Genomic DNA, 23603 nt, shown 5'->3' with positions numbered 1-23603 from the left:
ATAAAATGTAAAAACAATCACTAATAATATTTTATATAAAAGTCAAACAACGGCATTTAGCATGAGAGCAACTTACCAGTCCAAAACGATGTCCTCTCCGTTCAAAAAAAAGTCCTCAGTTTCAGAATCGAAGCTATGGGAGCTGATGGAGTCTTCAATCTCTGCCAAATCTGTCTCACTATCCCGGTCAATCTCTTCCAAAATCATTTCTACATTCGTGTATCTAGTCTTAGAGGTAACTTTCTTTGACTTATTTGCCATTTTATTCGCGAAATAAACAGTTGAAGTAGCAAATTACTGAAAAACGTCTGTGCGTAATTAGAATCACTCCTTCACGGTTCAATTGGCAATGGCGAAAGAACGATCTTTACGCCTGCATCCAGTGTATAGGTTTGTCTTACAACAATGAATCATGGGATATTTCCAGTTACATCTGCTCATTGGCTATCTACCCAGCTAGATTTCAAGAAGATCAGTGGTCATTGGGTTAAAATAGAGTCAATCAACGAGACAGTGGTCATATAATTGCTGCGCAATGGGCTCCTCGCGTGTTGTCTTCCAATCGGTATTACCATATCAATAGGTCCCGCAAAATGGCCCATCAGGGTTCATTGTCTTCCCTAACAAAGAGTTGATTGCAAGTAAACCAAACATGACTGGATAGAGGGAAAAGACGAGGAAAAGAGAGTCTCTTTACATTGGACGTTACTTTGAAAATTGTATGACAGGAAATTCAACGCGATAAGCGGTCACAAAATGTTTCGTGTTAGGCTATAAAAAATGGATTTAACCGAACAAACGACCATTCATTGTGTAACAATGAGCCTTGGGATTGCAACCAGAGCAAGATTTTCAAAGGCAAGCGATTTATTTCAATACAATCTGTGACTTTGTTATGCAAGTGCTGGTTGAATAAGTAGTTTGATATGGGGGTCTATGCTCAGATAATCGCATCTTATTCTTTTGCAATAAATTATTTTTTAAATATGACAACGCAGGTGGATTAGCAAGATTCTAGGCTTTTGAAGCATGTGAGACACTTGTATTTTCATGAATGTTTAATATGACTATTTGTGGCGAACACCGTATGTTGTTGAATTCAATCCCGTATCCGGGATCGGTAGTTAAGAGAGGTTAAAGAGGTGGGGTTTCAGGTGTCTCCGGAAGGTGGTGATTGACTCCGCTGTCCTGGCGTCATGAGGGAGTTTGTTCCACCATTGGGGGGCCAGAGCAGCGAACAGTTTTGACTGGGCTGAGCGGGAACTGTACTTCCTCAGTGGTAGGGAGGCGAGCAGGCCAGAGGTGGATGAACGCAGTGCCCTTGTTTGGGTGTAGGGCCTGATCAGAGCCTGGAGGTACTGCGGTGCCGTTCCCCTCACAGCTCCGTAGGCAAGCACCATGGTCTTGTAGCGGACGAGAGCTTCAACTGGAAGCCAGTGGAGAGAGCGGAGGAGCGGGGTGACGTGGGAGAACTTGGGAAGGTTGAACACCAGACGGGCTGCGGCGTTCTGGATGAGTTGTAGGGGTTTAATGGCACAGGCAGGGAGCCCAGCCAACAGCGAGTTGCAATAATCCAGACGGGAGATGACAAGTGCCTGGATTAGGACCTGCGCCGCTTCCTGTGTGAGGCAGGGTCGTACTCTGCGGATGTTGTAGAGCATGAACCTACAGGAACGGGCCACCGCCTTGATGTTAGTTGAGAACGACAGGGTGTTGTCCAGGATCACGCCAAGGTTCTTAGCGCTCTGGGAGGAGGACACAATGGAGTTGTCAACCGTGATGGCGAGATCATGGAACGGGCAGTCCTTCCCCGGGAGGAAGAGCAGTTCCGTCTTGCCGAGGTTCAGCTTGAGGTGGTGATCCGTCATCCACACTGATATGTCTGCCAGACATGCAGAGATGCGATTCGCCACCTGGTCATCAGAAGGGGGAAAGGAGAAGATTAATTGTGTGTCGTCTGCATAGGAATGATAGGAGAGACCATGTGAGGTTATGACAGAGCCAAGTGACTTGGTGTATAGCGAGAATAGGAGAGGGCCTAGAACAGAGCCCTGGGGGACACCAGTGGTGAGAGCGCGTGGCGAGGAGACAGATTCTTGCCATGCCACCTGGTAGGAGCGACCTGTCAGGTAGGACGCAATCCAAGCGTGGGCCGCGCCGGAGATGCCCAACTCGGAGAGGGTGGAGAGGAGGATCTGATGGTTCACAGTATCGAAGGCAGCCGATAGGTCTAGAAGGATGAGAGCAGAGGAGAGAGAGTTAGCTTTAGCAGTGCGGAGCGCCTCCGTGATACAGAGAAGAGCAGTCTCAGTTGAATGACTAGTCTTGAAACCTGACTGATTTGGATCAAGAAGGTCATTCTGAGAGAGATAGCGGGAGAGCTGGCCAAGGACGGCACGTTCAAGAGTTTTGGAGAGAAAAGAAAGAAGGGATACTGGTCTGTAGTTGTTGACATCGGAGGGATCGAGTGTAGGTTTTTTCAGAAGGGGTGCAACTCTCGCTCTCTTGAAGACGGAAGGGACGTAGCCAGCGGTCAGGGATGAGTTGATGAGCGAGGTGAGGTAAGGGAGAAGGTCTCCGGAAATGGTCTGGAGAAGAGAGGAGGGGATAGGGTCAAGCGGGCATTTTGTTGGGCGGCCGGCCGTCACAAGAAGCGAGATTTCATCTGGAGAGAGAGGGGAGAAAGAGGTCAGAGCACAGGGTAGGGCAGTGTGAGCAGAACCAGCGGTGTCGTTTGACTTAGCAAACGAGGATCGGATGTCGTCGACCTTCTTTTCAAAATGGTTGACGAAGTCATCTGCAGAGAGGGAGGAGGGGGGGGAGGATTCAGGAGGGAGGAGAAGGTGGCAAAGAGCTTCCTAGGGTTAGAGGCAGATGCTTGGAATTTAGAGTGGTAGAAAGTGGCTTTAGCAGCACAGACAGAGGAGGAAAATGTAGAGAGGAGGGAGTGAAAGGATGCCAGGTCCGCAGGGAGGCGAGTTTTCCTCCATTTCCGCTCGGCTGCCCGGAGCCCTGTTCTGTGAGCTCGTGAATGTTGACATGCTTAAAAGTCTTAATCACATCCGCTGCGGAGAGCGTGATCACACAGTCATCCGTATCAGCTGATGCTCTCATGCATGTTTCAGTGTTACTTGCCTCAAAGCGAGCATATAAGTTATTTAGCTCGTCTGGTAGGCTTGCGTCACTGGGCAGCTCTCGGTTGTGCTTCCCTTCGTAGTCTGTAATAGTTTGCTAGCCCTGCCACATCCGATGAGCATCGAAGCCGGTGTTGTACGATTCGATCTTATTCCTGTATTGACGATTTTCCTTTTTTGACGATTCATCGAAGGGCATAGCGGGATTTCTTATAAGCTTCTGGGTTAGAGTCCCACTCCTAGAAAGCGGCCGCTCTGTCCTCAAGCTTGGTGCGGCACCCGGATCTTTTGCCTCAAAATCTATAATGCACAACAGTAAAATTCCCACCCAAGCTGTCTCTATTTTATTTTACATTTATTTTACTAGGCAAGTCAGTTAAGAACAAATTCTTATTTTCAATTACGGCCTAGGAACAGTGGGTTAACTGCCTGTTCAGGGGCAGAACGACAGATTTTGTACCTTGTCAGCTCGGGGATTTGAACTTGCAACCTTTTGGTTAGTAGTCCAATGCTCTAACCACTAGGCTACACTGCCTCCCCGCCTCTAAACAAAGGACATGTTTCTCTGCTTTTTAGATGTGTATGATTCTCCCAGCTCCAGCTCAGTGCAATAATAACTGATTTACTTTGATTCCTATGATTCCTTGTATGATTCTCCCAGCTCCAACTCAGTGCAATAATAACTGATTTACTAACTCTACTAACCCACAGAGGGAAAAGACAGACGCCAACGTGGCTCCGTGTCCACTCACTGGTTCTGCCCCTGAGAGCTATTATTGTTTTGTTACATCATTTTATATCAGTGACATGGAAATGTGTCTTGCGCAATGATTCATCTGCCTTCCATTTGGCCTATATTTAGGTATGGTTGGAAGATTTATGCATCGTCATTGGCTTTTAGATTGGTAAGGTGGTGCTGCAAGTTGTTTTATAGATTTTCCATATATCTCATTTTTTTGTGACAAGTCTCTCCAAATGGGTTTCATGCAGGGGGGATGTATCGCTGATGTACAGAATGCAAATCAAAGTTGGTTTGACACAGCATTCTGTCTGTAGACAGACCTCATAAAACAGAATCTACTTGCTTCAGCGAAGTACATGCAGTCGTTTTTTAAGACCAAATTGACAGTCTCGTGGGTCTTTGAACCTGTCCTTACAGCAATTTAATTTGTTAATTTGGCACAATAACGTTCTATCATACCACTGCTCCTGTACAGTATGCTGACGTGATACAATGGGTCAAAAACATTGTCACTGTTGATCTTAGAGTTTCAGTAGTTCAGTAGTTTCAGTTTTTGTTTGTCTGAAATCATTTGAGTACTTTGTAGCACCACCACTTTCTATCACATTACTGGTACTATACAGTATGCAGATATGTGATACAATAGGTCACAAACAGGGAAAGGTCCTCTAGTTGGCAAGAATACAGCAGACAACAAGTGATAGGACTTTGAGCATCATTACATTACATTACATTTAAGTCATTTAGCAGACGCTCTTATCCAGAGCGACTTACAAATTGGTGAATTCACCTTCTGACATCCAGTGGAACAGCCACTTTACAATAGTGCATCTAAATCATTTAAGGGGGGGGGGTGAGAAGGATTACTTTATCCTATCCTAGGTATCATAAGGGCTCTTTGAGTGAGTGGTCTGGCAGAGTGCCACAGCCTCGGTCTGGTGCGCTCACGTGAAAGGTAGTTACGTTCCACTTCATTTGTACAGACAAAAGAATTGTACGGTTGGAACATTAATTCAGTTTTATGTTATAAAATCATCCTAAAGATTGATTCCATACTTAGTTTGACATGTTTCTTCGGGCTGTAACTGAACTTTTTGAACTTTTCGTTCGATGTTCGGCACGACCTGAATGCTCTTTTAGATTTGTTTACCAAACAAAAGAAGATATTTGGACATAACTGATGGACATTATCAAACAAATCAAACATTTCTGGTGGAACTGGGATTCCTAGGAGTGCATTCTGATGAAGATCATCAAAGGTAAGTGAATAATGCTATTTCTGAGTACTGTTGACTACCCAATATGGCGGGTATCTTTATGGCTGCTTTGTTTTCTAATGGCTGTACTCAGATTTTTGCATGGTTTGCTTTCTCCGTAAAGTTTTTTTGAAATCTGACACAGCGGTTATATTAAGGAGATGTTTATCCAAAGTTCCATGTATAATAGTCATATCTTTATCAATGTTTATTATGAATATTTCTGTAAATTGATATGGCTCTCTGCACAATCACAGCATGTTTTAGAACTACTGAACGTAACGTGCCAATGTAAACTCAGATTTTTTTATATAAATATGAACTTTATCAAACAAAACATACATGTCTTGTGTAACATGTGTCAGGATTTGGCCAGGGTTGTTCCGGGTTTTGGTCACTAGATGCCCCCATTGTGCTTTTTGACCTCATGTTTTTTCCCTTGTTCCCCATTATTATTTGCACCTGTGCCTCGTTTCACCTGATTGTATTTAAACCCTTAGTTTCCCTCAGTTCTGTGCTCTGTGTTTGTATGTTAGCACCCAGCCCTAGTGTTCTGTGTATTCTTGTCGATTCCGGTGGATGCTCTTGTTGGAATTCTGTTTTTATTTTTGAGTATCTCTTGAGGCTTTTTGTGCTATTCCTACCACCTTTTGGATTTGCCATTTTTTTGTATTGAAGGACTTCTCCTTTTTACTTTAGTAAATACACCGTCTTAAGTACTGCTGTGTCTGCCTCATCTTCTGGGTTCTGCTGACTATTCGTGGCTCAGTTGGTTAAGTGACTGTTTCTCACTCCGGAGACCCAGGTTCGTAACCGGGTCCTGACAGAAACACAGAGCCAAAAATGAACCCAGTGGCAGCCAGTTCCCAGGACCTTTTTGCCATGCTGTCCCACCACCAGGAGACTGTCCAACGCCACGAAGCCGCCCTGGTTCAGCAAGAGGCCTTAATGGCTAGACATTCTCATCTTCTGTCGGAGATGCTGACTTCCATTAAGCAAATATCTGATCGTCTTACCCCGGCAACAGTTCCCGTCCCAGTACCTCAGATTCACGTACCCATGGCAGTTAACCCCCTGGCTGAACCTCGTCTTCCACCTCCCCAACGGTTCTCAGGTGATCCAAGTGCTTGTAAAGGGTTTCTCACCCAATGTTCTCTCTCCTTTGAGCTACAACCCTCGTCGTTTCCCACCGACCGGTCTAAGATCGCTTATATCATCACCCTGCTGTCGGAAAAAGCCCTGGCCTGGGCTACTGCTGTGTGGGATGCCCATAGTTCCTGCTGTGCCAGCTACTCTGCCTTTGCTGAGAAATTCAAACGAGTGTTTCAAGGCCCAAGCAGTGGTTCTGACTCAGCCAAACAGCTCCTGACTCTCCACCAAGGTGGGCGCAGCGTGACGGACTATGCCATCCAGTTCCGCACGGTGGCAGCAGCGAGTGGCTGGAACAACGAGGCGCTCACGGTGTGCTTTCTGAAAGGCCTTTCCGACACTATCCAAGATGAACTGGCCACTCGGGAACCACCGGACAATCTCGAGTCCCTGATCAAGTTGGCCTCACGCATTGACCAGCGTCTGAGAGAGAGAGAACTCAACCGTAGACCTCTAGCCCCTATCAGTCCCAGCTCCGAGTCCCCACCTTTATCCTCGCTGGCTCCACCGGAACCCATGCAGATTGGACGCATCTCCCAGGCTGAGAGAGACCGCCGGATGAGGGAGCGACGCTGTCTATATTGCGGCAAACCGGGCCATTTCCGTTCCACGTGTCCCGGGCTCCAGGGAAACGCTCTGTCCCGTACAGACCGGGGGGAACTGTAACGGGAAACATAACCTCCTCCCATCCGTCCAACTCCCGTCTGCTCATTCCAGTCACCCTCTCCTGGGACAACCACAAGCTTCACCTTCAAGCCTTGGTAGACTCTGGAGCCGCAGGTAACTTCATGGATGGTGTCTGGGCGAAGGAGAATGGCGTTCCCTCTGACCTTCTAAGTGAACCCATGAGGGTCACTACATTGGATGGAAGCCCTTTGGGATCTGGACTTGTTACTCATGTCACTACCTCCTTGCGACTTTCAGTTTCACAACACCAGGAATTGATGAACTTTCATTTGATCTCCTGTTCCGAGTTCCCTCTCGTCCTTGGATACCCCTGGCTTCACAGCCATAACCCTCACATCGACTGGTCTGTGGGCACTATCAAGCAGTGGGGTCCTACGTGCCAAGCTACTTGTATTTTCCAGAATTCCCCGAGTTCTACTCCCGAGTCTTTAGAATCCATCGACCTGACCCGAGTTCCCGAGTGTTACCATGACCTCAAACTGGTGTTTAGCAAACAGAGGGCCACCATGCTACCACCCCATAGACCTTACGATTGCCCCATCGACCTGTTTCCGGGCACTTGCCCCCCCAAGGGTCGGATCTTTTCCCTATCTCCACCCGAACGAGCTGCTATGGATACCTACATCAAGGACGCTCTGGAAGCAGGCCTCATGCGTCCATCCACCTCCCCGGCGGGAGCAGGGTTTTTCTTTGTGGCCAAGAAAGACGGTGGATTACATCCTTGCATCGACTACCGGGGACTCAATGCCATAACCGTCCGTAACCGTTACCCGCTACCCCTTATGGCCACAGCCTTCGAGCTGCTCCAGGAAGCAGTTGTTTTCACTAAGCTTGACCTGCGGAACGCATACCATCTTGTGCGGATCAGACCTGGTGACGAGTGGAAGACCGCTTTCAACACGCCTACTGGTCACTATGAATACTTGGTGATGCCCTTCGGCCTGACCAACGCCCCAGCGGTGTTCCAAGCGCTCATAAACGATGTGCTTAGGGATATGCTTAACATATTTGTGTTCGTTTACTTGGATGACATCCTCATCTTTTCGAGCTCCCTTCAAGAACACACTACTAAGCATGTCAGACAAGTACTCAAACGCCTCCTGGACAGCCATCTGTACGTTAAGCCGGAAAAATGTGAATTCCATTCATCCCGAGTACAATTCCTGGGATTTGTAGTGGAACCCGGTCGAGTCCAAATGGACCCCAGGAAGGTAGAGGCGGTAGCGGATTGGCCCACCCCCAAATCCGTTAAGGAAGTTCAGCGTTTCCTGGGCTTCACAAACTTTTACCGCAAGTTCATCAAGAACTTCAGCTTGGTGGCAGCCCCTCTCTCAGCTTTAACCAAGGGTGGCAATACAAGGTTTTTGTGGGGAAGAGAAGCTGAGACGGCCTTCCAAGGACTCAAGCAGCGCGTTCTCTCTGCTCCCATCCTGATACTACCGACTACGGATGAACCATTTGTGGTGGAGGTAGACGCATCAGAGGTTGGTGTTGGAGCTGTCCTGTCTCAGAGGGGTGAAGACAAGAAGCTTCATCCGTGCGCTTTCTTCTCACACCGGCTTACCCCGGCTGAGAGGAACTACGATGTGGGGGATCGTGAACTCCTAGCGGTTAAGATGGCATTGAAGGAATGGAGACACTGGCTCGAGGGGGCTTCTCACCCATTTCAAGTGCTTACGGACCACAAAAATCTGGAGTATATCCAGCAGGCGAAGCGGTTGAACTCTAGACAAGCTAGATGGTCTCTTTTCTTCAATCGATTCCAGTTTATCCTCACCTATCGGCCCGGGTCGAAGAATCTCAAACCGGATGCCCTGTCCCGAGTCTACGCTCCTGCCATTCGAGATGACACGGACATGCCTGTCCTTCCTGCTGCTAAGATTGTGGCTCCGATCTCATGGCAAGTTGAGGATACCGTGAGACGTGCTCAAGCTAGCGAACCGGACCCGAAAGGAGGTCCTGCCAATCGGTTGTTTGTCCCCAAGGCAGTGAGGACTCAGGTCCTTCTGTGGGGGTACTCCTCTCGCCTCACCTGTCATCCGGGCGTAGGTTGCACCTTGGAGTTCATCCAGCGTAAGTTCTGGTGGCCTACCATAAGAGAAGACGTTGCCACTTTCGTCAATGCCTGTCCCGTGTGCTGTCAGGGCAAATCTTCTCACCTCCGCCCTCAAGGACTCCTTCACCCTTTACCTGTTCCCCACAGACCCTGGTCCCATATCTCATTGGACTTTATTACTGGACTTCCTCCATCCCATGGCAATACTACTATCCTAGTCATAATCGACAGGTTTTCAAAGGCGGCCAGGTTCGTCCCTCTGACTAAGTTACCTTCTGCCAAGGAAACGGCTGAGTTGGTAATTAATCATGTGTTCCAAGTCTTCGGCATTCCTCAAGATATGGTTTCTGACAGAGGTCCCCAGTTCGCCTCAAGGTTTTGGAAGGCCTTCTGCCAACTCATGGGGGCTTCTGCCAGTCTATCTTCAGGGTACCATCCGGAGTCCAACGGCCAAACAGAGAGGATGAATCAAGAGCTGGAAACCACCCTCCGATGTATGACTCGTGACAACCCGTCCACATGGTCATCCTTTATTGTTTGGGCCGAATACGCGCACAACACCTTGCGCCCCTCCTCCACTGGTATGTCCCCGCACCAGTGTCAGTTTGGCTATGCTCCTCCATTGTTCCCGGACCAGGAGGCAGAAGTCAGAGTGCCTTCAGCCTTGAAGTTCGTCAGACGCTGTCGGCTTATGTGGAGGAAGACCCGTCGTAATCTTATGCGTTCCTCACAGAGGTACCAACAACAAGCCAACAGACGTCGCCGTCCCGGGCCTACCCTGCGCCCCGGCCAGAGAGTCTGGCTCTCCACAAGAGACTTACCTCTACGGGTGGAGTCTCGCAAGCTTTCCCAAAAATACATCGGTCCCTTCAAGGTTGCCAGGAGAGCTAACCCAGTTTCTTATCGCCTACACTTACCCAGATCCCTTAAGATTAATCCCACATTTCACATTTCATTGTTAAAACCTGTTGTTTTTTCTCCCCTTGTCCCGGCAGACAGACCTCCGCCTCGTGTCATTGGAGGCCAGCCGGCTTATACCGTCCATCGGATACTGGATTCCCGCCGGGTGCAGCGGTCCTGGCAGTATCTGGTGGACTGGGAAGGCTACGGTCCCGAGGAGCGCTCCTGGGTTCCTGCCAAAGACATCCTGGACCTTGACCTCATTCGTCAGTTCAGGGCCCTCCACCCTGAGAGAGCTGGTAGGAACGTCAGGAGCCGTTCCTAGGGGGGGGATTCTGTCAGGATTTGGCCAGGGTTGTTCCGGGTTTTGGTCACTAGATGCCCCCATTGTGCTTTTTGACCTAATGTTTTTTCCCTTGTTCCCCATTATTATTTGCACCTGTGCCTCGTTTCCCCTGATTGTATTTAAACCCTTAGTTTCCCTCAGTTCTGTGCTCTGTGTTTGTATGTTAGCACCCAGCCCTAGTGTTCTGTCTATTCTTGTCGATTCCGGTGGATGCTCTTGTTGGAATTCTGTTTTTATTTTTGAGTATCTCTTGAGGCTTTTTGTGCTATTCCTACCACCTTTTGGATTTGCCATTTTTTTGTATTGAAGGACTTCTCCTTTTTACTTTATTAAATACACCGTCTTAAGTACTGCTGTGTCTGCCTCATCTTCTGGGTTCTGCTGACTATTCGTGGCTCAGTTGGTTAAGTGACTGTTTCTCACTCCGGAGACCCAGGTTCGTAACCGGGTCCTGACAACATGAAGACCTATGCGTGTCATCTGATGAAAATCATCAAATGTTAGAGATTAATTCTCTCTCTATTTCTGCTTTTTGTGACTCCTCTCTTTGGCTGGAAAAATGGCTGTGTTTTTCTGTGGCTTGGTGGTGACCTAACATAATTGTTTGTGGTGCTTATTTGAAATCAGACACTGTGGTTGGATTAACGAGAATTTTATCTTTAAAATTGTGTAAAATACTTGTATGCTTGAGGAATTTTAATCATGAGATTTATGTTGTTTTGAATTTGGCGCCCTGCACTTTCAGTGGCTGTTGCGGGGGGTTCTGCTAGCGGAACATGGTTCCCCAGTCCTAGACAGGTTAACTCATATAAACCATTAGTGAAATTGACTCCAGAATTGGTATATAAACTCAATTAAGTACTGACTTTAATGATTACCTGCTGCATTCAAAAACTTTAATTGTGTCATCCTTGTGGTATTGAGAGATAAACATGGTAATTCTTTCACTGATTGCACACACTTAAAGGAAGATAGTTCCTACATGATAGAGTGCCAACCAGCACCATTTCATGCTAATTCACCTTCAATGGAAAAGTATTTTATTCCTGTCTACAGGATTGTGAGAAGAATCTGTTAGCACCTCCAAGTATCCCGGTTCCAGGGAAACTGTCCGGCCATCTCAACCCTCACCAGGTTGTTTTGATTGTGTCATTCTAATGGATTTAGCCTCAGATTGATGATACTGCTAGTTGATCCTATAGAATCCTGGTCTTGCATATGTGTATCACTGTCCAAGCAATCATACTTTACTTTGTGAGTTACTGTGCCTGACAAAGTTATTTTGAGTGTCTACTATAATCTTATCCCATTAGCAGTATGTGTAACAAAGAGTGCACCATATTTTCTTCAATCAAAGGCAAGTCATTTTAATGCCAACAAATTAACTTGTATTTCTGTACATCCTACATTTGGTGATGAGGACACAAAAATATAGATGAAACAAAAAAAAGAATGATTCATCTAATTGTTTGTAAAGAAGTATTGTTAAATCAGAGAGCTGTACATTAGTCACCACATTCCACATTCTCAAAGGAGAGAGAGAGGAGCCAAATGAGACACATGACTGAGGAGACACAAGACTGAGGCCATGTTTGAAGCCATCCTGTGGGTGTGGTGGGTAACAGGGGAGGGAGGAGGAGTCATCATAGAGCAACCTGACCAGCAGGTGTGGACTGTTGTCTGGACCTGCTCAGCCACTGAGCATTCCCCTGGTTGTGTCTCAAATAACAGCATATTTCCTATTTAGTGCGCTACTTTTGATCAGTGTCTAACGTAGTGCGCTATATAGGGAATAGATTGCCATTTGGGACACACTACCTGTGTATTCCCTAGGGCCTGTGACGCTCCACTCAGCAATCAGTCCACTAGCTCTCTCCTGGTCTTATTTTATTTTTTTCCCTATCATCACCAGCCACCAGCATGGCGTCCATGTGAGAGAAAGAGCACTCCTCCAGACCCTCATACAATATTAATGAGTAATTAGAGGTTGAGGCTGACCCCAGCCCAGCCCTCTGTGATGAGAAGCAGTGCTGAAGAGACCACCATCTGAGTGCGAGCCCAATATCGCGACAGAGACCTTTTAGACCCCCCATTTATTACAGAGCACAGGGAGTCAATGTCGAATGAGAAAACAGCGAGGGTTGGGCCTTGCATGCACTCACCTTGTCTCACCTCTTGTGCTTCGCCTGGTTGTTTACATTTGTCTCCTCCTCCTTGTTAATATCCCACCAATAATTACAGTATGTTGCTGTGATTGCACAATCTCAGGTAGATATTGCCTAAGGGGGGTTAGGCAATATTGGTTTCTCCAGCCAATGAACATGGCCAATATTGAATGGCTTCAATATTGGAGCATAATTTAATTATTTAGCATGGCTAGGAACACTAAAGGGGTGCTGTGCAATGCCTAAAGTTGTTAACAGCGACACTCTAGGCAACCAGGCCCTTTCTGCATGACAGAAAATCACAGAATAACTTGCAGCAGTATTGTTTGGGGAGTCAACAACCTCACAACTTAAGAAATGATAAAAAAAAGTTACGATAAAGATTTTGGGGGGATTAAACTTCCTTCAGGCTGCACACATTTGCTGATTAAGAAGGAGGCATCAACCAGATTAATTTACGTTTTCTGTTCAGTTAATGTGAAGTCCTCAATCTGAGCTGTGGGACAACACATGGGAGAATCAATTTCTTATATCACCCATAAGGTGCATTATATGAGTTTGGAGACAAATCTCCACTTTCTACTTACAAAGTCAAATAGTTCTTCCCCATACTGTATCATTGCGCTCTAATTCATCCATTATCATCAAAATGGCCCCGAAAAAATATTTGAAAGTGGTCCCAGCATGGCTCAATCAATGGAAATGTACAATGCCTTCAAAAACTATGAACACCCATTTACTTTCTTCTTTATTTTCCTTTTTTTAAACATTTTGTTGTGTTACAAAGTAGGATTAAAATGGATACAGTATGCAGACATTCAGATTAAAGATGTAGTATGCAGACATTCTAATAATTCACCTTCAACTTCAGTTTATGTGACAACACAAGCAAGTCTTTTTTTAAATGTATTAAGATCCCCATTAGCCAATGTCAATGGCGACAGCTAATCTTACTTTAGCTGTCGCCATTGACATTGGTGTTTGGGTCCAACACATAACAGAAAATACATTTACAATCAAAATACTTTGCATGTTATATACATTTAAAAATATGAACATGTTGTGTGTGTGCCTCTATAAGTTACACATGCAAGTCAATACATACACACAACAAGTAGGTCAAAGGGGAGAGAGGTGTTGTGCCGTGAGGTTTATTTGTTTTTTGAAACCAGGCCTTTTCCATTTTTATCTGTTTGAAGCTGGTGTAAAAGATGCAGCCGAAAGTAAAAAACACAGCATAGAAATAGCACACATAGAACAGATCTACTGCTTCCTAGACTTGCTTTCAATGAGAATGAGAGATCTATAACTGCCACATTTTTATGTGAATTTGGTCATGTCACCCAAAAAGTTACATATTGCAGCTTTAATTGTCATTTTTTCCATCAACAACCTACACAACATACTCTAATGTCAAATTTGAAGAAAAATTCAAAAAAATATTTGAAAAAACAAAACACTAATGTATATTTATTAGATAAGTATTCAACCTTCTGAGTCAATACATCTTAGAATCACCATTGGCAGCGATTTAAGCTGTGAGTCTGGGCCAGTAACCGAAAGGTTGTAGATCGAATCCCCGAGCTGACAAGGTAAAATTCTGTCGTACTGCCCCTGAACAAGGCACTTAACCCACTGTTCCTAGGTTGTCATTGAAAGTATGAATTTGTTCTTAACTGACTTGCCTAGTTAAATAAAGGTACAATTTAAAAAACAAGTCTCAAAGTGCTTTTGCACACCTGTAATGTACAATATTTACATATCATAATTTTGTTAATGTCTGTCAAGTTGGTTGTTGATAATTCCTACACAGCCATTTTCAAGTCATGCCATAGATTTTAAGACGATTTAACTCAAAACTGTAATTTGACCACCTAGGAACATTCAACGTCGTCTTGGTAAGCAACTCCAGTTTGGCTTTGTGTTTAAGGTTATTGTCCTCATTATCAAGCCACGTTGCTGAAAGATCTTGTTTCTTTTTTTTAAAATTACTACTTCCTCTGTACTACTTCCTTTCTCATTGAATGATGAGATAATGATCCAACAGTAATAGCGCTCGCCAGCTTGTAGTCCTAATTCCCAGAAAAATGTGAATTTGTCTCCTGTTGTCTTATGGAAAGCAAACTGAACCAGATTTTCCTCTAGGATTTTTGCTTAGTGCTTAGCTATTTTGATCATAAAATACTCCCTTGTCCTTGCCGATGACTACCATACCCATAACATGATGCAGCCACCACCCTGCTTGAAGATATGAAGAGTGGTACCCAGTGATGTGTTGTGTTGGATTTAAGATTCATTTCCTGGACACATTTTTTGCATTTTTACTTTATTTTTTTATTTTACTTTATTTTTTGCAAACAAAAAAAGGAATTCTACAAATTAACAAGTTACACATGTTAATTGAAATGCATTCCAGGTGGCTACCACATGAAGGTTGAGGGAATGCCAAGAGTGGCAAAGCTAGCATTTATTTTTATTTTTCTAGGCAAGTCAATTAAGAACAAATTCTTATTTTCAATGACGGCCTAGGAACAGTGGGTTAACTGCCTGTTCAGGGGCTGAACGACAGTTTTGTACCTTGTCAGCCCGGGGGTTTGAACTTGGAACCTTTCTGTTACTAGTCCAACGCTCTAACCACTAGGCTACCCTGCCACTGTCATCAAGGCAAAGGGTGGCAATTTTGATGAATCTCAAATATAAAATATATTTTGATTTGTTGAACACATTTTTGGCTACTACATTCCATATCTGTTATTTCATAGTGTTAATGTCTTCACTATTATACTACAATGTAGAAAATAGTAAAAAATAAAGAACAACCTTTGAATAAGCAGATATGTCCCAACTTTTGACTGGTACAGTATGTACATATTTTTTGTGCCTCTTTTGCATCTTAGTTTGGCACTAATACGTGTCACATATTAGTCACATAACAGTTTGCAAACAATGTTGAATAAAAATCACACAATCATGGTCTCTTTTTTTGCTTTCTGGAGTAAGGTGTTTCAGCCTAGCTCGGTGGTGGGTTAGCCTGCGGATAATATGTAACAAAGCGGTTGGTAATGTTCTCTAGTTGTGCAGTGTTTGGCTCAGTGTTCTGTCACTCATGGGGACACTACATCATCGCAAAATCTACAGGTAGAAGTCGAACATTCAAGCCCCTTGGGTGCAATCCTTGTCATATGAAGAGAATTTTGAAGATAAATTATAGATAAAACGTATCGTTGCTTATCAGCCATTAGACAGAAACAGTACACAACAAGTTGGAAATCGCAAATTCAACAATGAGTGTTTTGGAAGGAATCAGTGGCTATCTGCAAGCATTGCAAAGCAATCATTTGCCTGCTATTCAGTGGATTGGGCATGTGGTCCAAGTCTGGTTGTAAGGGTCTCTTTTCCAAGCTTAAAATGATAAACATTCAACATGATGGGCCATAAAAGGTTGAATGAATTGGCCATATTGTCAATCCAGCATGACTTCTGGAAACTTGGAACTGGGAAATCTCAGATTTCAGTGAGTTCAAGACAACTGAGAATTCTGGGAAAATACGGTCATCCAACTCGGAATTCCAAGCTGGGAAGTCGGGCCACTTTCTAAAGCTCTGACCTGAAGATTACTGACATCATGATTCAACCCTGTTTTTTTCCGAGTTCCCAGTTATCTTGAAAGCACCATAAATCCAGAGAATGCCAGACTTTGATGACACAGTTTGATGACAAAATTTGCAGACGAAGACTGCCGCGCCACTTTCCTGTTCAGCAAAACAAAGTGAGTCCAAAAATGTATTTATGCTGCTACATAAATTATGTTATATGTTATATGCCAGGGAGATATGTATACTGTAGCTAAGAAAGAAATACTAAGTGTATGTTGTGTTGCAAGCTGTTAGTAGCCCATGTACCTCACTCTAATAATTTGGTCCCTTTCCCACTCATAATTTAGCCTACTACTTGGTGGTGCACATGTAGACAACAGCCTGTTTTCTAGAAATGTAATCATCGGATATTGTAAGAGCTTTCATTTGCTGCTTTTATGCCCCCTTTATTTATCCTATGGTTCTGACTTGGTGTACAGGGAAAATACTGTAATATCAACCCATGTTCTGAATTCTGTACATTTCAGAAGTGCTGAACAAATAATTATATTAAATAATTCTGTCCTAGCTCGTTTATTAATGTCTTAATCGGAATTACGGATTGCCTTTTATCCACTCGTCGCCCCCCCCCCCCCCCAATAGTTTCTACATCTCAATTGTCAGTACAAAACAAATTTGTTTAAGCAAGTCAGCCATATCAGCTATGTTTTTTTTAAAGGCAGTAAATGAGGCTGAATGAACTGTTTCGCTGCCAGACAAGGCTCTGATGATTTCCAGGTGTAGCCGTGGTAAGAATTCACTCCATGGTGCTGAAAGGAATGCTCTGCTGTTGGGAAAACTTTATTTAGAACCTAACAGTTTGTGTGCACCGTTTGTCACATTTTTTTAACCAACCAAGATTTTCATGCTAAAATTGGCACTTGTCCTTTACACATTACCCCCTTCTCAGTGCACTGGATGTCTTAGTCACTACTTATTTACCACCCTTCAAAAATGTAACTCATAATTGTGCCTCTCTCGTGGGCGGACCGCATGCTCTTTGTTTCCTGGGAAATGGAGTGGCGGGCCAAGGTGGGGTGAAAATGGATGGCTTGCATGAGACTGACAAACATGCAATTTAAAATATGCCATCATAACCTCCCAGCACGGGAGTGACTCTCTTGGATTATCCACAGAAAGCCTCTTCTACTGCCAGAGGCATTATTTGATTTCCCTCTCGTCTTCTGGCCAGGTAACATCCCCACTGAAGCTAAAGTGCTGCGATTGGTTACTCACTGCTAGTTTCGAGAATCCTCCTGATTGGCCAGCTGAAGAGTGCACCAGGCAGGAACCAAACACACCGTGATATAGCTTGCTAGCTGCGTTGCTGTCTACTTGAAAATAAACTACTAGTAAACTCTAAAGGGACAGGCAGATTAATTTATTTGTATCTAACAGACACAACGTGTGGTGTCTAGAGAGAGCAATGCATTTTTATTGCTTTTTAAACACACAGATCAACAACTCCATTGGATCAGCTGGTTTATGCATCCTAAAATGCAGTTCCTTCCAACACTTTTTGAAACCAAACGTCTTATCGTTCTGAGCAAAAATGTCTACCTTGAAGTTGCGGAATATGGTAACGGAATGTACCACATAACAATTTTCAAACAATGTATTGCACTACAGGTGCAATGCCCCAAAGAGGACCATCGGGTTCTTGGTCACCTCCATGACCAAGGCCCTTCTCCCATGATTAATCAGTTTGGCAGGGTGGCCAGCTCTAGGAACAGTCTTGTTTGTTCCAAACTTGTTCCATTTAAGAATGATGGACGCCACTGTGTTGGATGACTTGTTTGTACTTCAACAGCAAGAATGCAACATGTATGGGGAAAGAAATTCAACTGCACAAATCAGAGTTTAGGCAAATGCGGTACGCCCTAATGTTTAATACTGCCCACCAATACCATGGCCATTCATTGAGAAGGTGGTGAAATGCCAACTTTGCAAGGTGGAATTGAGCTACAGTGGCACTACAGGTGCAATGCTTAACAAACACACCCCCATAAAGAAAATGAAAAAGATAAACAGGTTCAGCCACTGGTTCAACTGTGAACTTACAGAGTTGCTCCACCTCAAGTATTGCATTTGGCGAAAGGCCCAGCACACGCATACTCACACTGACTGGCTCTCATTCAAGCAAATGAGAAATAAGTACACTTGGGCTGTCCGGAAGGCCAAAGTTAGTTACTTTAAGGAGCAGTTCTCTCTCTGTGGGTCTAACCCACAAGAAGTCTGGAAAATGGTTAAAGACCTGGAGAATAAGCACTCCTCCTCACAGCTGCCATGTCTGTTGATGATGTGGTTGTTACTGACAAGAAGCACATGGCTGAGCTCTTTAATCACCACTTCATTAAGTTAGGATTCCTATTTGACTCCCTTTCCAACATTTCTTCACCACCCACCCCTTCTAATGCGACTAGCCCCGATGCTTCTCCCTCTTTTTCCCCTGCCCGCTACAAAATTTTTCCCTGCAGGAAGTCACTGAGTCTGAGTTTCTAAAAGAGCTCCTGAAACTTGAACCCAAAAAAACATCTGGGTCAGATGGTTTAGACCCTTTCTTCTTTAAGGTTGCTGCCCCTATCTTTTTAACCTGTCTCTCCTCTCTGGGGAGGTTCCCATGTCTTGGAAAGAAGACATGGTTCATCCTTTATTTAAAGGGGGAGATCAAGTTGATCCTAACTGTTATAGACCTATTTCTATTTAACCCTGTTTATCAAACGTTTTGGAAAAACTACTGACTGGCTTTCTTGATGTCTAGAGTATTCTCTCAGGTATGCGATCTGGTTTCCGCTCAAGTTATGGATGTGTCACTGCAACCTGAAAGGTTGTCAATGATGTCACCATTGCATTTGATTCTAAGCAATGTTGTGCTGCTATTTTTATTGACTTGGCCAAAGCTTTTGATACGGTGGACCATTCCATTCTCTTGTGGGCCGGCTAAGCAGTATTGGTGTCTTTGGACTGGTTTGCTAACCACCGCTCTCAAAGAGTGCAGTGTATAAAGTCAGAACATCTGCTGTCTCAGCCACTGCCTGTCACCTAGGGTGTACCCCAAGGCTCGATCCTAGGCCCCACGCTCTTCTCAATTTACATCAATAGCATAGCTCAGGCAGTAGGAAGCTCTCTCATCCATTTATATGCTCTTTTACTCTTCTTGACCCTCCCCGGATTTTGTGGTAAATGAACTACAACAAAGCTTTCTTAGTGTCCATCAAGCTTTCTCTACCCTTAACCTTTCTAGCGGAACCCCTCGACAACATACATTCCGCTGAAAAGGCAGTGCGCAAAATTCTAAAATATTTATTTGAAATATGTAACTTTCATACATTATTTCACACATTATCACATTATCACACTTCATCAGATGACACTCATAGGACATCATGTTACACAATACATGTGTGTTTTGTTCGATAATGTGCATATTTATATCCAAAAATCTCAGTTTACATTGGGGTGTTATTTTAGCAGAAATACTCATAATAAACATTGATAAAAGATACTAGTGTTATTCACAGAATTAAAGATAGACTGCTCCTTAATGCAAACGCTGTGTCAGATTAAAAAAACTTTCAGGAAAAAGCATAATCTGAGAACGGCGCTCAGAACCCAAAACAGCGAGAGGAATAGCCGCAATTTTGGAATCAACAATCAACAGGTAGGCAAAGCTTTGAAAAACTACAAACCTCAGATGCCCCACTTCCTGGATGGATTTTTCTCAGGTTTTCGCCTGCCATATGAGTTCCGTTATACTCACAGACATCATTCAAACAGTTTTAGAAATGTCAGAGTGTTTTCTATCCAATACTATTAATAATATGCATATATTAGCATCTGGGACAGAGTAGAAGGCAGTTCACTCTGGGCATGCTATTCATCCAAAATTGAAAATGCTGCCCTATATCCCAGAAAGGTTAGCCTTGTTCTGAACACCTCCAAAACAAAGGTCATGTGGTTTGGTAAGAATAGTACCCCTCTCCCAACAGGTGTGATTACTACCTCTGAGGGTTTAAGGCTTGAGGTAGTCACATCATACAAGAGCTTGGGAGAATGGCTTGACGTTACACTGTCCTTCTCTCAACACATATCAAAGCTGCAGGCTAAAGTTAAATCGAGACTTGGTTTCCTCTATTGTAATCAATCCTCTTTCAGCACAGCTGCCAAACTGATTCAGATGACCTTCCTACCCATGCTAGATTATGGAGACATAATTTATAGATCGGCAGGAAAGGGTGCTCGAGCGGCTAGGTGTTCTTTCCCATTCGGCCATCAGATTTGCCACCAATGCTCTATACTCCTCTGTAAACTGGTCATCTCTGTATACTCGGTCGCAGAACCCACTGGAGGTACAGAGTGGCAGGCAGATTCAGAGTCAGAGCAGGCAAGGGTCAAAACCGGGAGGATTCCCAAAAGAGCAATAAGGGAGGGGGGGTGGAGACATTCACAAGGACAGGTGAAACAGATCAGGGCATGACAGCCTCACAATTTACTTCCACAGCACAAGTGGAACAAGCCATTGCATATTTCACTGCACATTTCTCACGTGAATACTCTGATAATGCAGCGAAAGTTCCCCTTATTGGAAGTGAAATTGGTTTTACTCTCCCCCCAACAACCACCTTTTGTAGAGTAGGTGATGGAGCAGAACATGGAGAAGAATTCTCTCATAGATGACACTACTCTCAGCCCCTGCTTAACTCTCATCACACGACTCTTACAGAACCAATAAGGAATGATTGGACAAAGAGGCTTAACACAGGAAACAGCTCAGGGTCTGCTCCTACAGCCCTCATTATTTAACCCACACACAATATTGCTATGATAACAATACTTCAAAAACAATATATATATATTTTTTTTTTGTGACAAATGCCTAAAATGCAATTTGCTTGCCAATATGAATTTACATTTTTAGTGATTAAATACAGAACAAATGTTGAATGGTGTCTTATGTTCTCATTAAATACAATCACTTTTCTTTGTGTGCGCTGCTATATCCACTTATCAATAATAACGTGGCTGTTATGGTGATACTAAATAAGGCCATTTTACAGAAGCCATTTACTCCAAATAAAGTGAAGGTTGTTTTCGGCACCCCAGATGAATTGAGAATTCATTATCTCTTCCCAAATTAGCAGAATGCTGGAAGGAAAACATATTGCTACTGTCTTTCATTTCGGTGATTAAGCACCTGAAACTAACAATGATTTATCAACCGGATATTACATTTCCGTAATACGTTGACAATCTTTCCCTCACTGACAAAGATGGGACATGTTGTTCTCTTGATTAGGAAGTGGTTTTGGACCCTATGTATTTTGTGACGGTAGGCCTCTTATCATTATTTAACCCATAAAGAACAGCAACTGTCATAACAGAGATTTGCACAATCGTAAAATGAATGGGAAGAAGTGCTTTGTGCAAGCAAGAGTTTGAATGTCCATTGCTTTTCTTTTCAAATAAATGTATTCTGCAACAATTATGTAACAAGTGAATTTTACAACCCACAAAAACAGGGAAATAATGGCTGAAAAGATGGGCAGTGCATGCACGTTGCTTGATATAGCCAGCAGCACCTCACCAGCACATATACTGTACAAATGGAAGGCAGGCAACCATGGAAACGTGACAGCACCAACCAGTACACACGCCTGAGGGGGCCTAATTTAGCCGACTCCCAAGCCTAGATCCACACAACCTTAAATCCAAGACACCACAAGACAATTATTTATACAGCAAATGACACAACAGCTTCTCCGCAAATTAGAAAAAGTGTACCTCAAAGAATGTTTGGCTTCAAAATTATTCTAAAAGGCAAAAAACACCTTTTATTAACCTCTTGAAACTCTGGGGGCGCTATTTAATTTTTGGATGAAAAACGTTCCCGTTTTAAACAAGATATTTTGTCACAAAAAGATGCTCGACTATGCATATAATTGATAGCTTTGGAAAGAAAACACTCTGACGTTTCCAGAACTGCAAAGATATTCTCTGTGCGTGCCCTAGAACGTGAGCTACAGGCAAAACCAAGATGAAACGGCATCCAGGAAATCAGCAGGATTTTTGAGGCTCCGTTTTCCATTGTCTCCTTATATGGCTGTGAATGCGAGAGGAATGAGCCTGCCCTTTCTGTCGTTTCCCCAAGGTGTCTGCAGCATTGGGACGTATTTGTAGGCATATCATTTGAAGATTGACCATAAGAGACCACATTTACCAGGTGTCCGCCCGGTGTCCTGCGCCGAAATTGGTGCGCAAACCTCAGCTGCAAGTATTTTTCCATGGAATTCAGAGAAGAAAGCAGGCTTCCACGAACGATATATCAATGAAGAGATATGTGAAAAAACACCTTGAGGATTGATTCCAAACAACGTTTGCCATGTTTCGGTCGATATTATGGAGTTAATTCGGAAAAAGTTTGACGTTGTTGGTGACTGAATTTTCGGTTCGTTTCGGTAGCCGAAAGTGATGTACAAAACGGAGCGATTTCTCCTACACAAAGATTCTTTCAGGAAAAACTGAACATTTGCTATGTAACTGAGAGTCTCCTCATTGAAAACATCCAAAGCTCTTCAAAGGTAAATGATTTTATTTATTTGGTTATCTGGTTTTTGTGAAAATGTTGCGTGCTAAATGCTACTCAAAATGCTAAGCTAGCTTAGCATACTCTTACACAAATTAGTGAATAGCTATGGTTCAAAAGCATATTTTGAAAATCCGAGATGACAGTGTTGTTAAGAAAAGGCTAAGCTTTAGAGCAGGCGCATTATTTTCATTTTATTTGCGATTTTCAGAAATCGTTAATGTTGCGTTATGCTAATGAGCCTGAGGCTTTATTCACGATCCCGGATCCGGGATGGGGAGTTTCAAGAGGTTTTAATTAGACACATTTAATGCGTTTCTGCCGTAACTAACACAGGCTTTAAAAACAGCCTTGGACAACAATGCCTTCATAAGTTTTGGGTAATATGATTTCTCATTAAAATTCCCCTAGTGCACCATAGCCCCTGCCCACTTTTGGTCACCATCCCATCCCACCCCACTTCCCTCCATCATCATGAGCTTTGAGGGTCCCTCATCATGGACCTTGGCACTAAGTGGACCACCATAGAGGTATGGAGCAGCTTATGAGCCTAACACTGATACCATAGCATTATTATCTGCCAATAAGCCCTTAGCTGAGGGCCATGGTCAACATTTCGCTTCCAGATGAAGTCCCTATGATCTCCCACTCAGGCAATTAAGGACAATTATGAAGATATTTAAGTATGTATGATTTAAATAATAGTATCTTACTGAAGAGACTATGAGTGGAACTAACTATCAGATGCCATCACCTTTTGGCCTGCATTGGCATGATTGGCAAGGCTCTTTGAGTTATACCATACATTGATTCTTGAGGGTGCAGTTACATCTGGGAATGATGAGTGTTGAATTTAAACTTCTTCGGGATTGGTGTCCCATCCACGGGGCAGTGCAGACCAAAACATGATTTTTCTGTGTTTTATATATACTGAACAAAAATATAAAATG

At 43.8% G+C, this 23603-nt stretch overlaps 1 protein-coding gene across 1 annotated transcript; it reads right to left on the bottom strand.

Moving 5' to 3' along the window:
• Nucleotides 1-1124: 1124 nt before the first annotated feature.
• LOC135527215 (uncharacterized) lies at nucleotides 1125-2222 on the bottom strand (the record flags this gene model as incomplete). The annotated part of the gene is made up of 2 exons (XM_064955825.1): nucleotides 1125-1913; nucleotides 2109-2222. Coding segments are annotated over 2 exons (903 nt in total), but the record flags the coding sequence as incomplete, so codon positions are not given.
• Between the last annotated feature and the right edge of the window lie 21381 nt (nucleotides 2223-23603).

The sequence above is a fragment of the Oncorhynchus masou genome, chromosome 32, assembly GCF_036934945.1.
Source record: "Oncorhynchus masou masou isolate Uvic2021 chromosome 32, UVic_Omas_1.1, whole genome shotgun sequence".
NCBI classification, from domain to species: domain Eukaryota; kingdom Metazoa; phylum Chordata; class Actinopteri; order Salmoniformes; family Salmonidae; genus Oncorhynchus; species Oncorhynchus masou.
The sequence above is the reverse complement of the archived record's forward strand: the minus strand, read 5'-3'. Positions and strand labels throughout refer to the sequence as shown.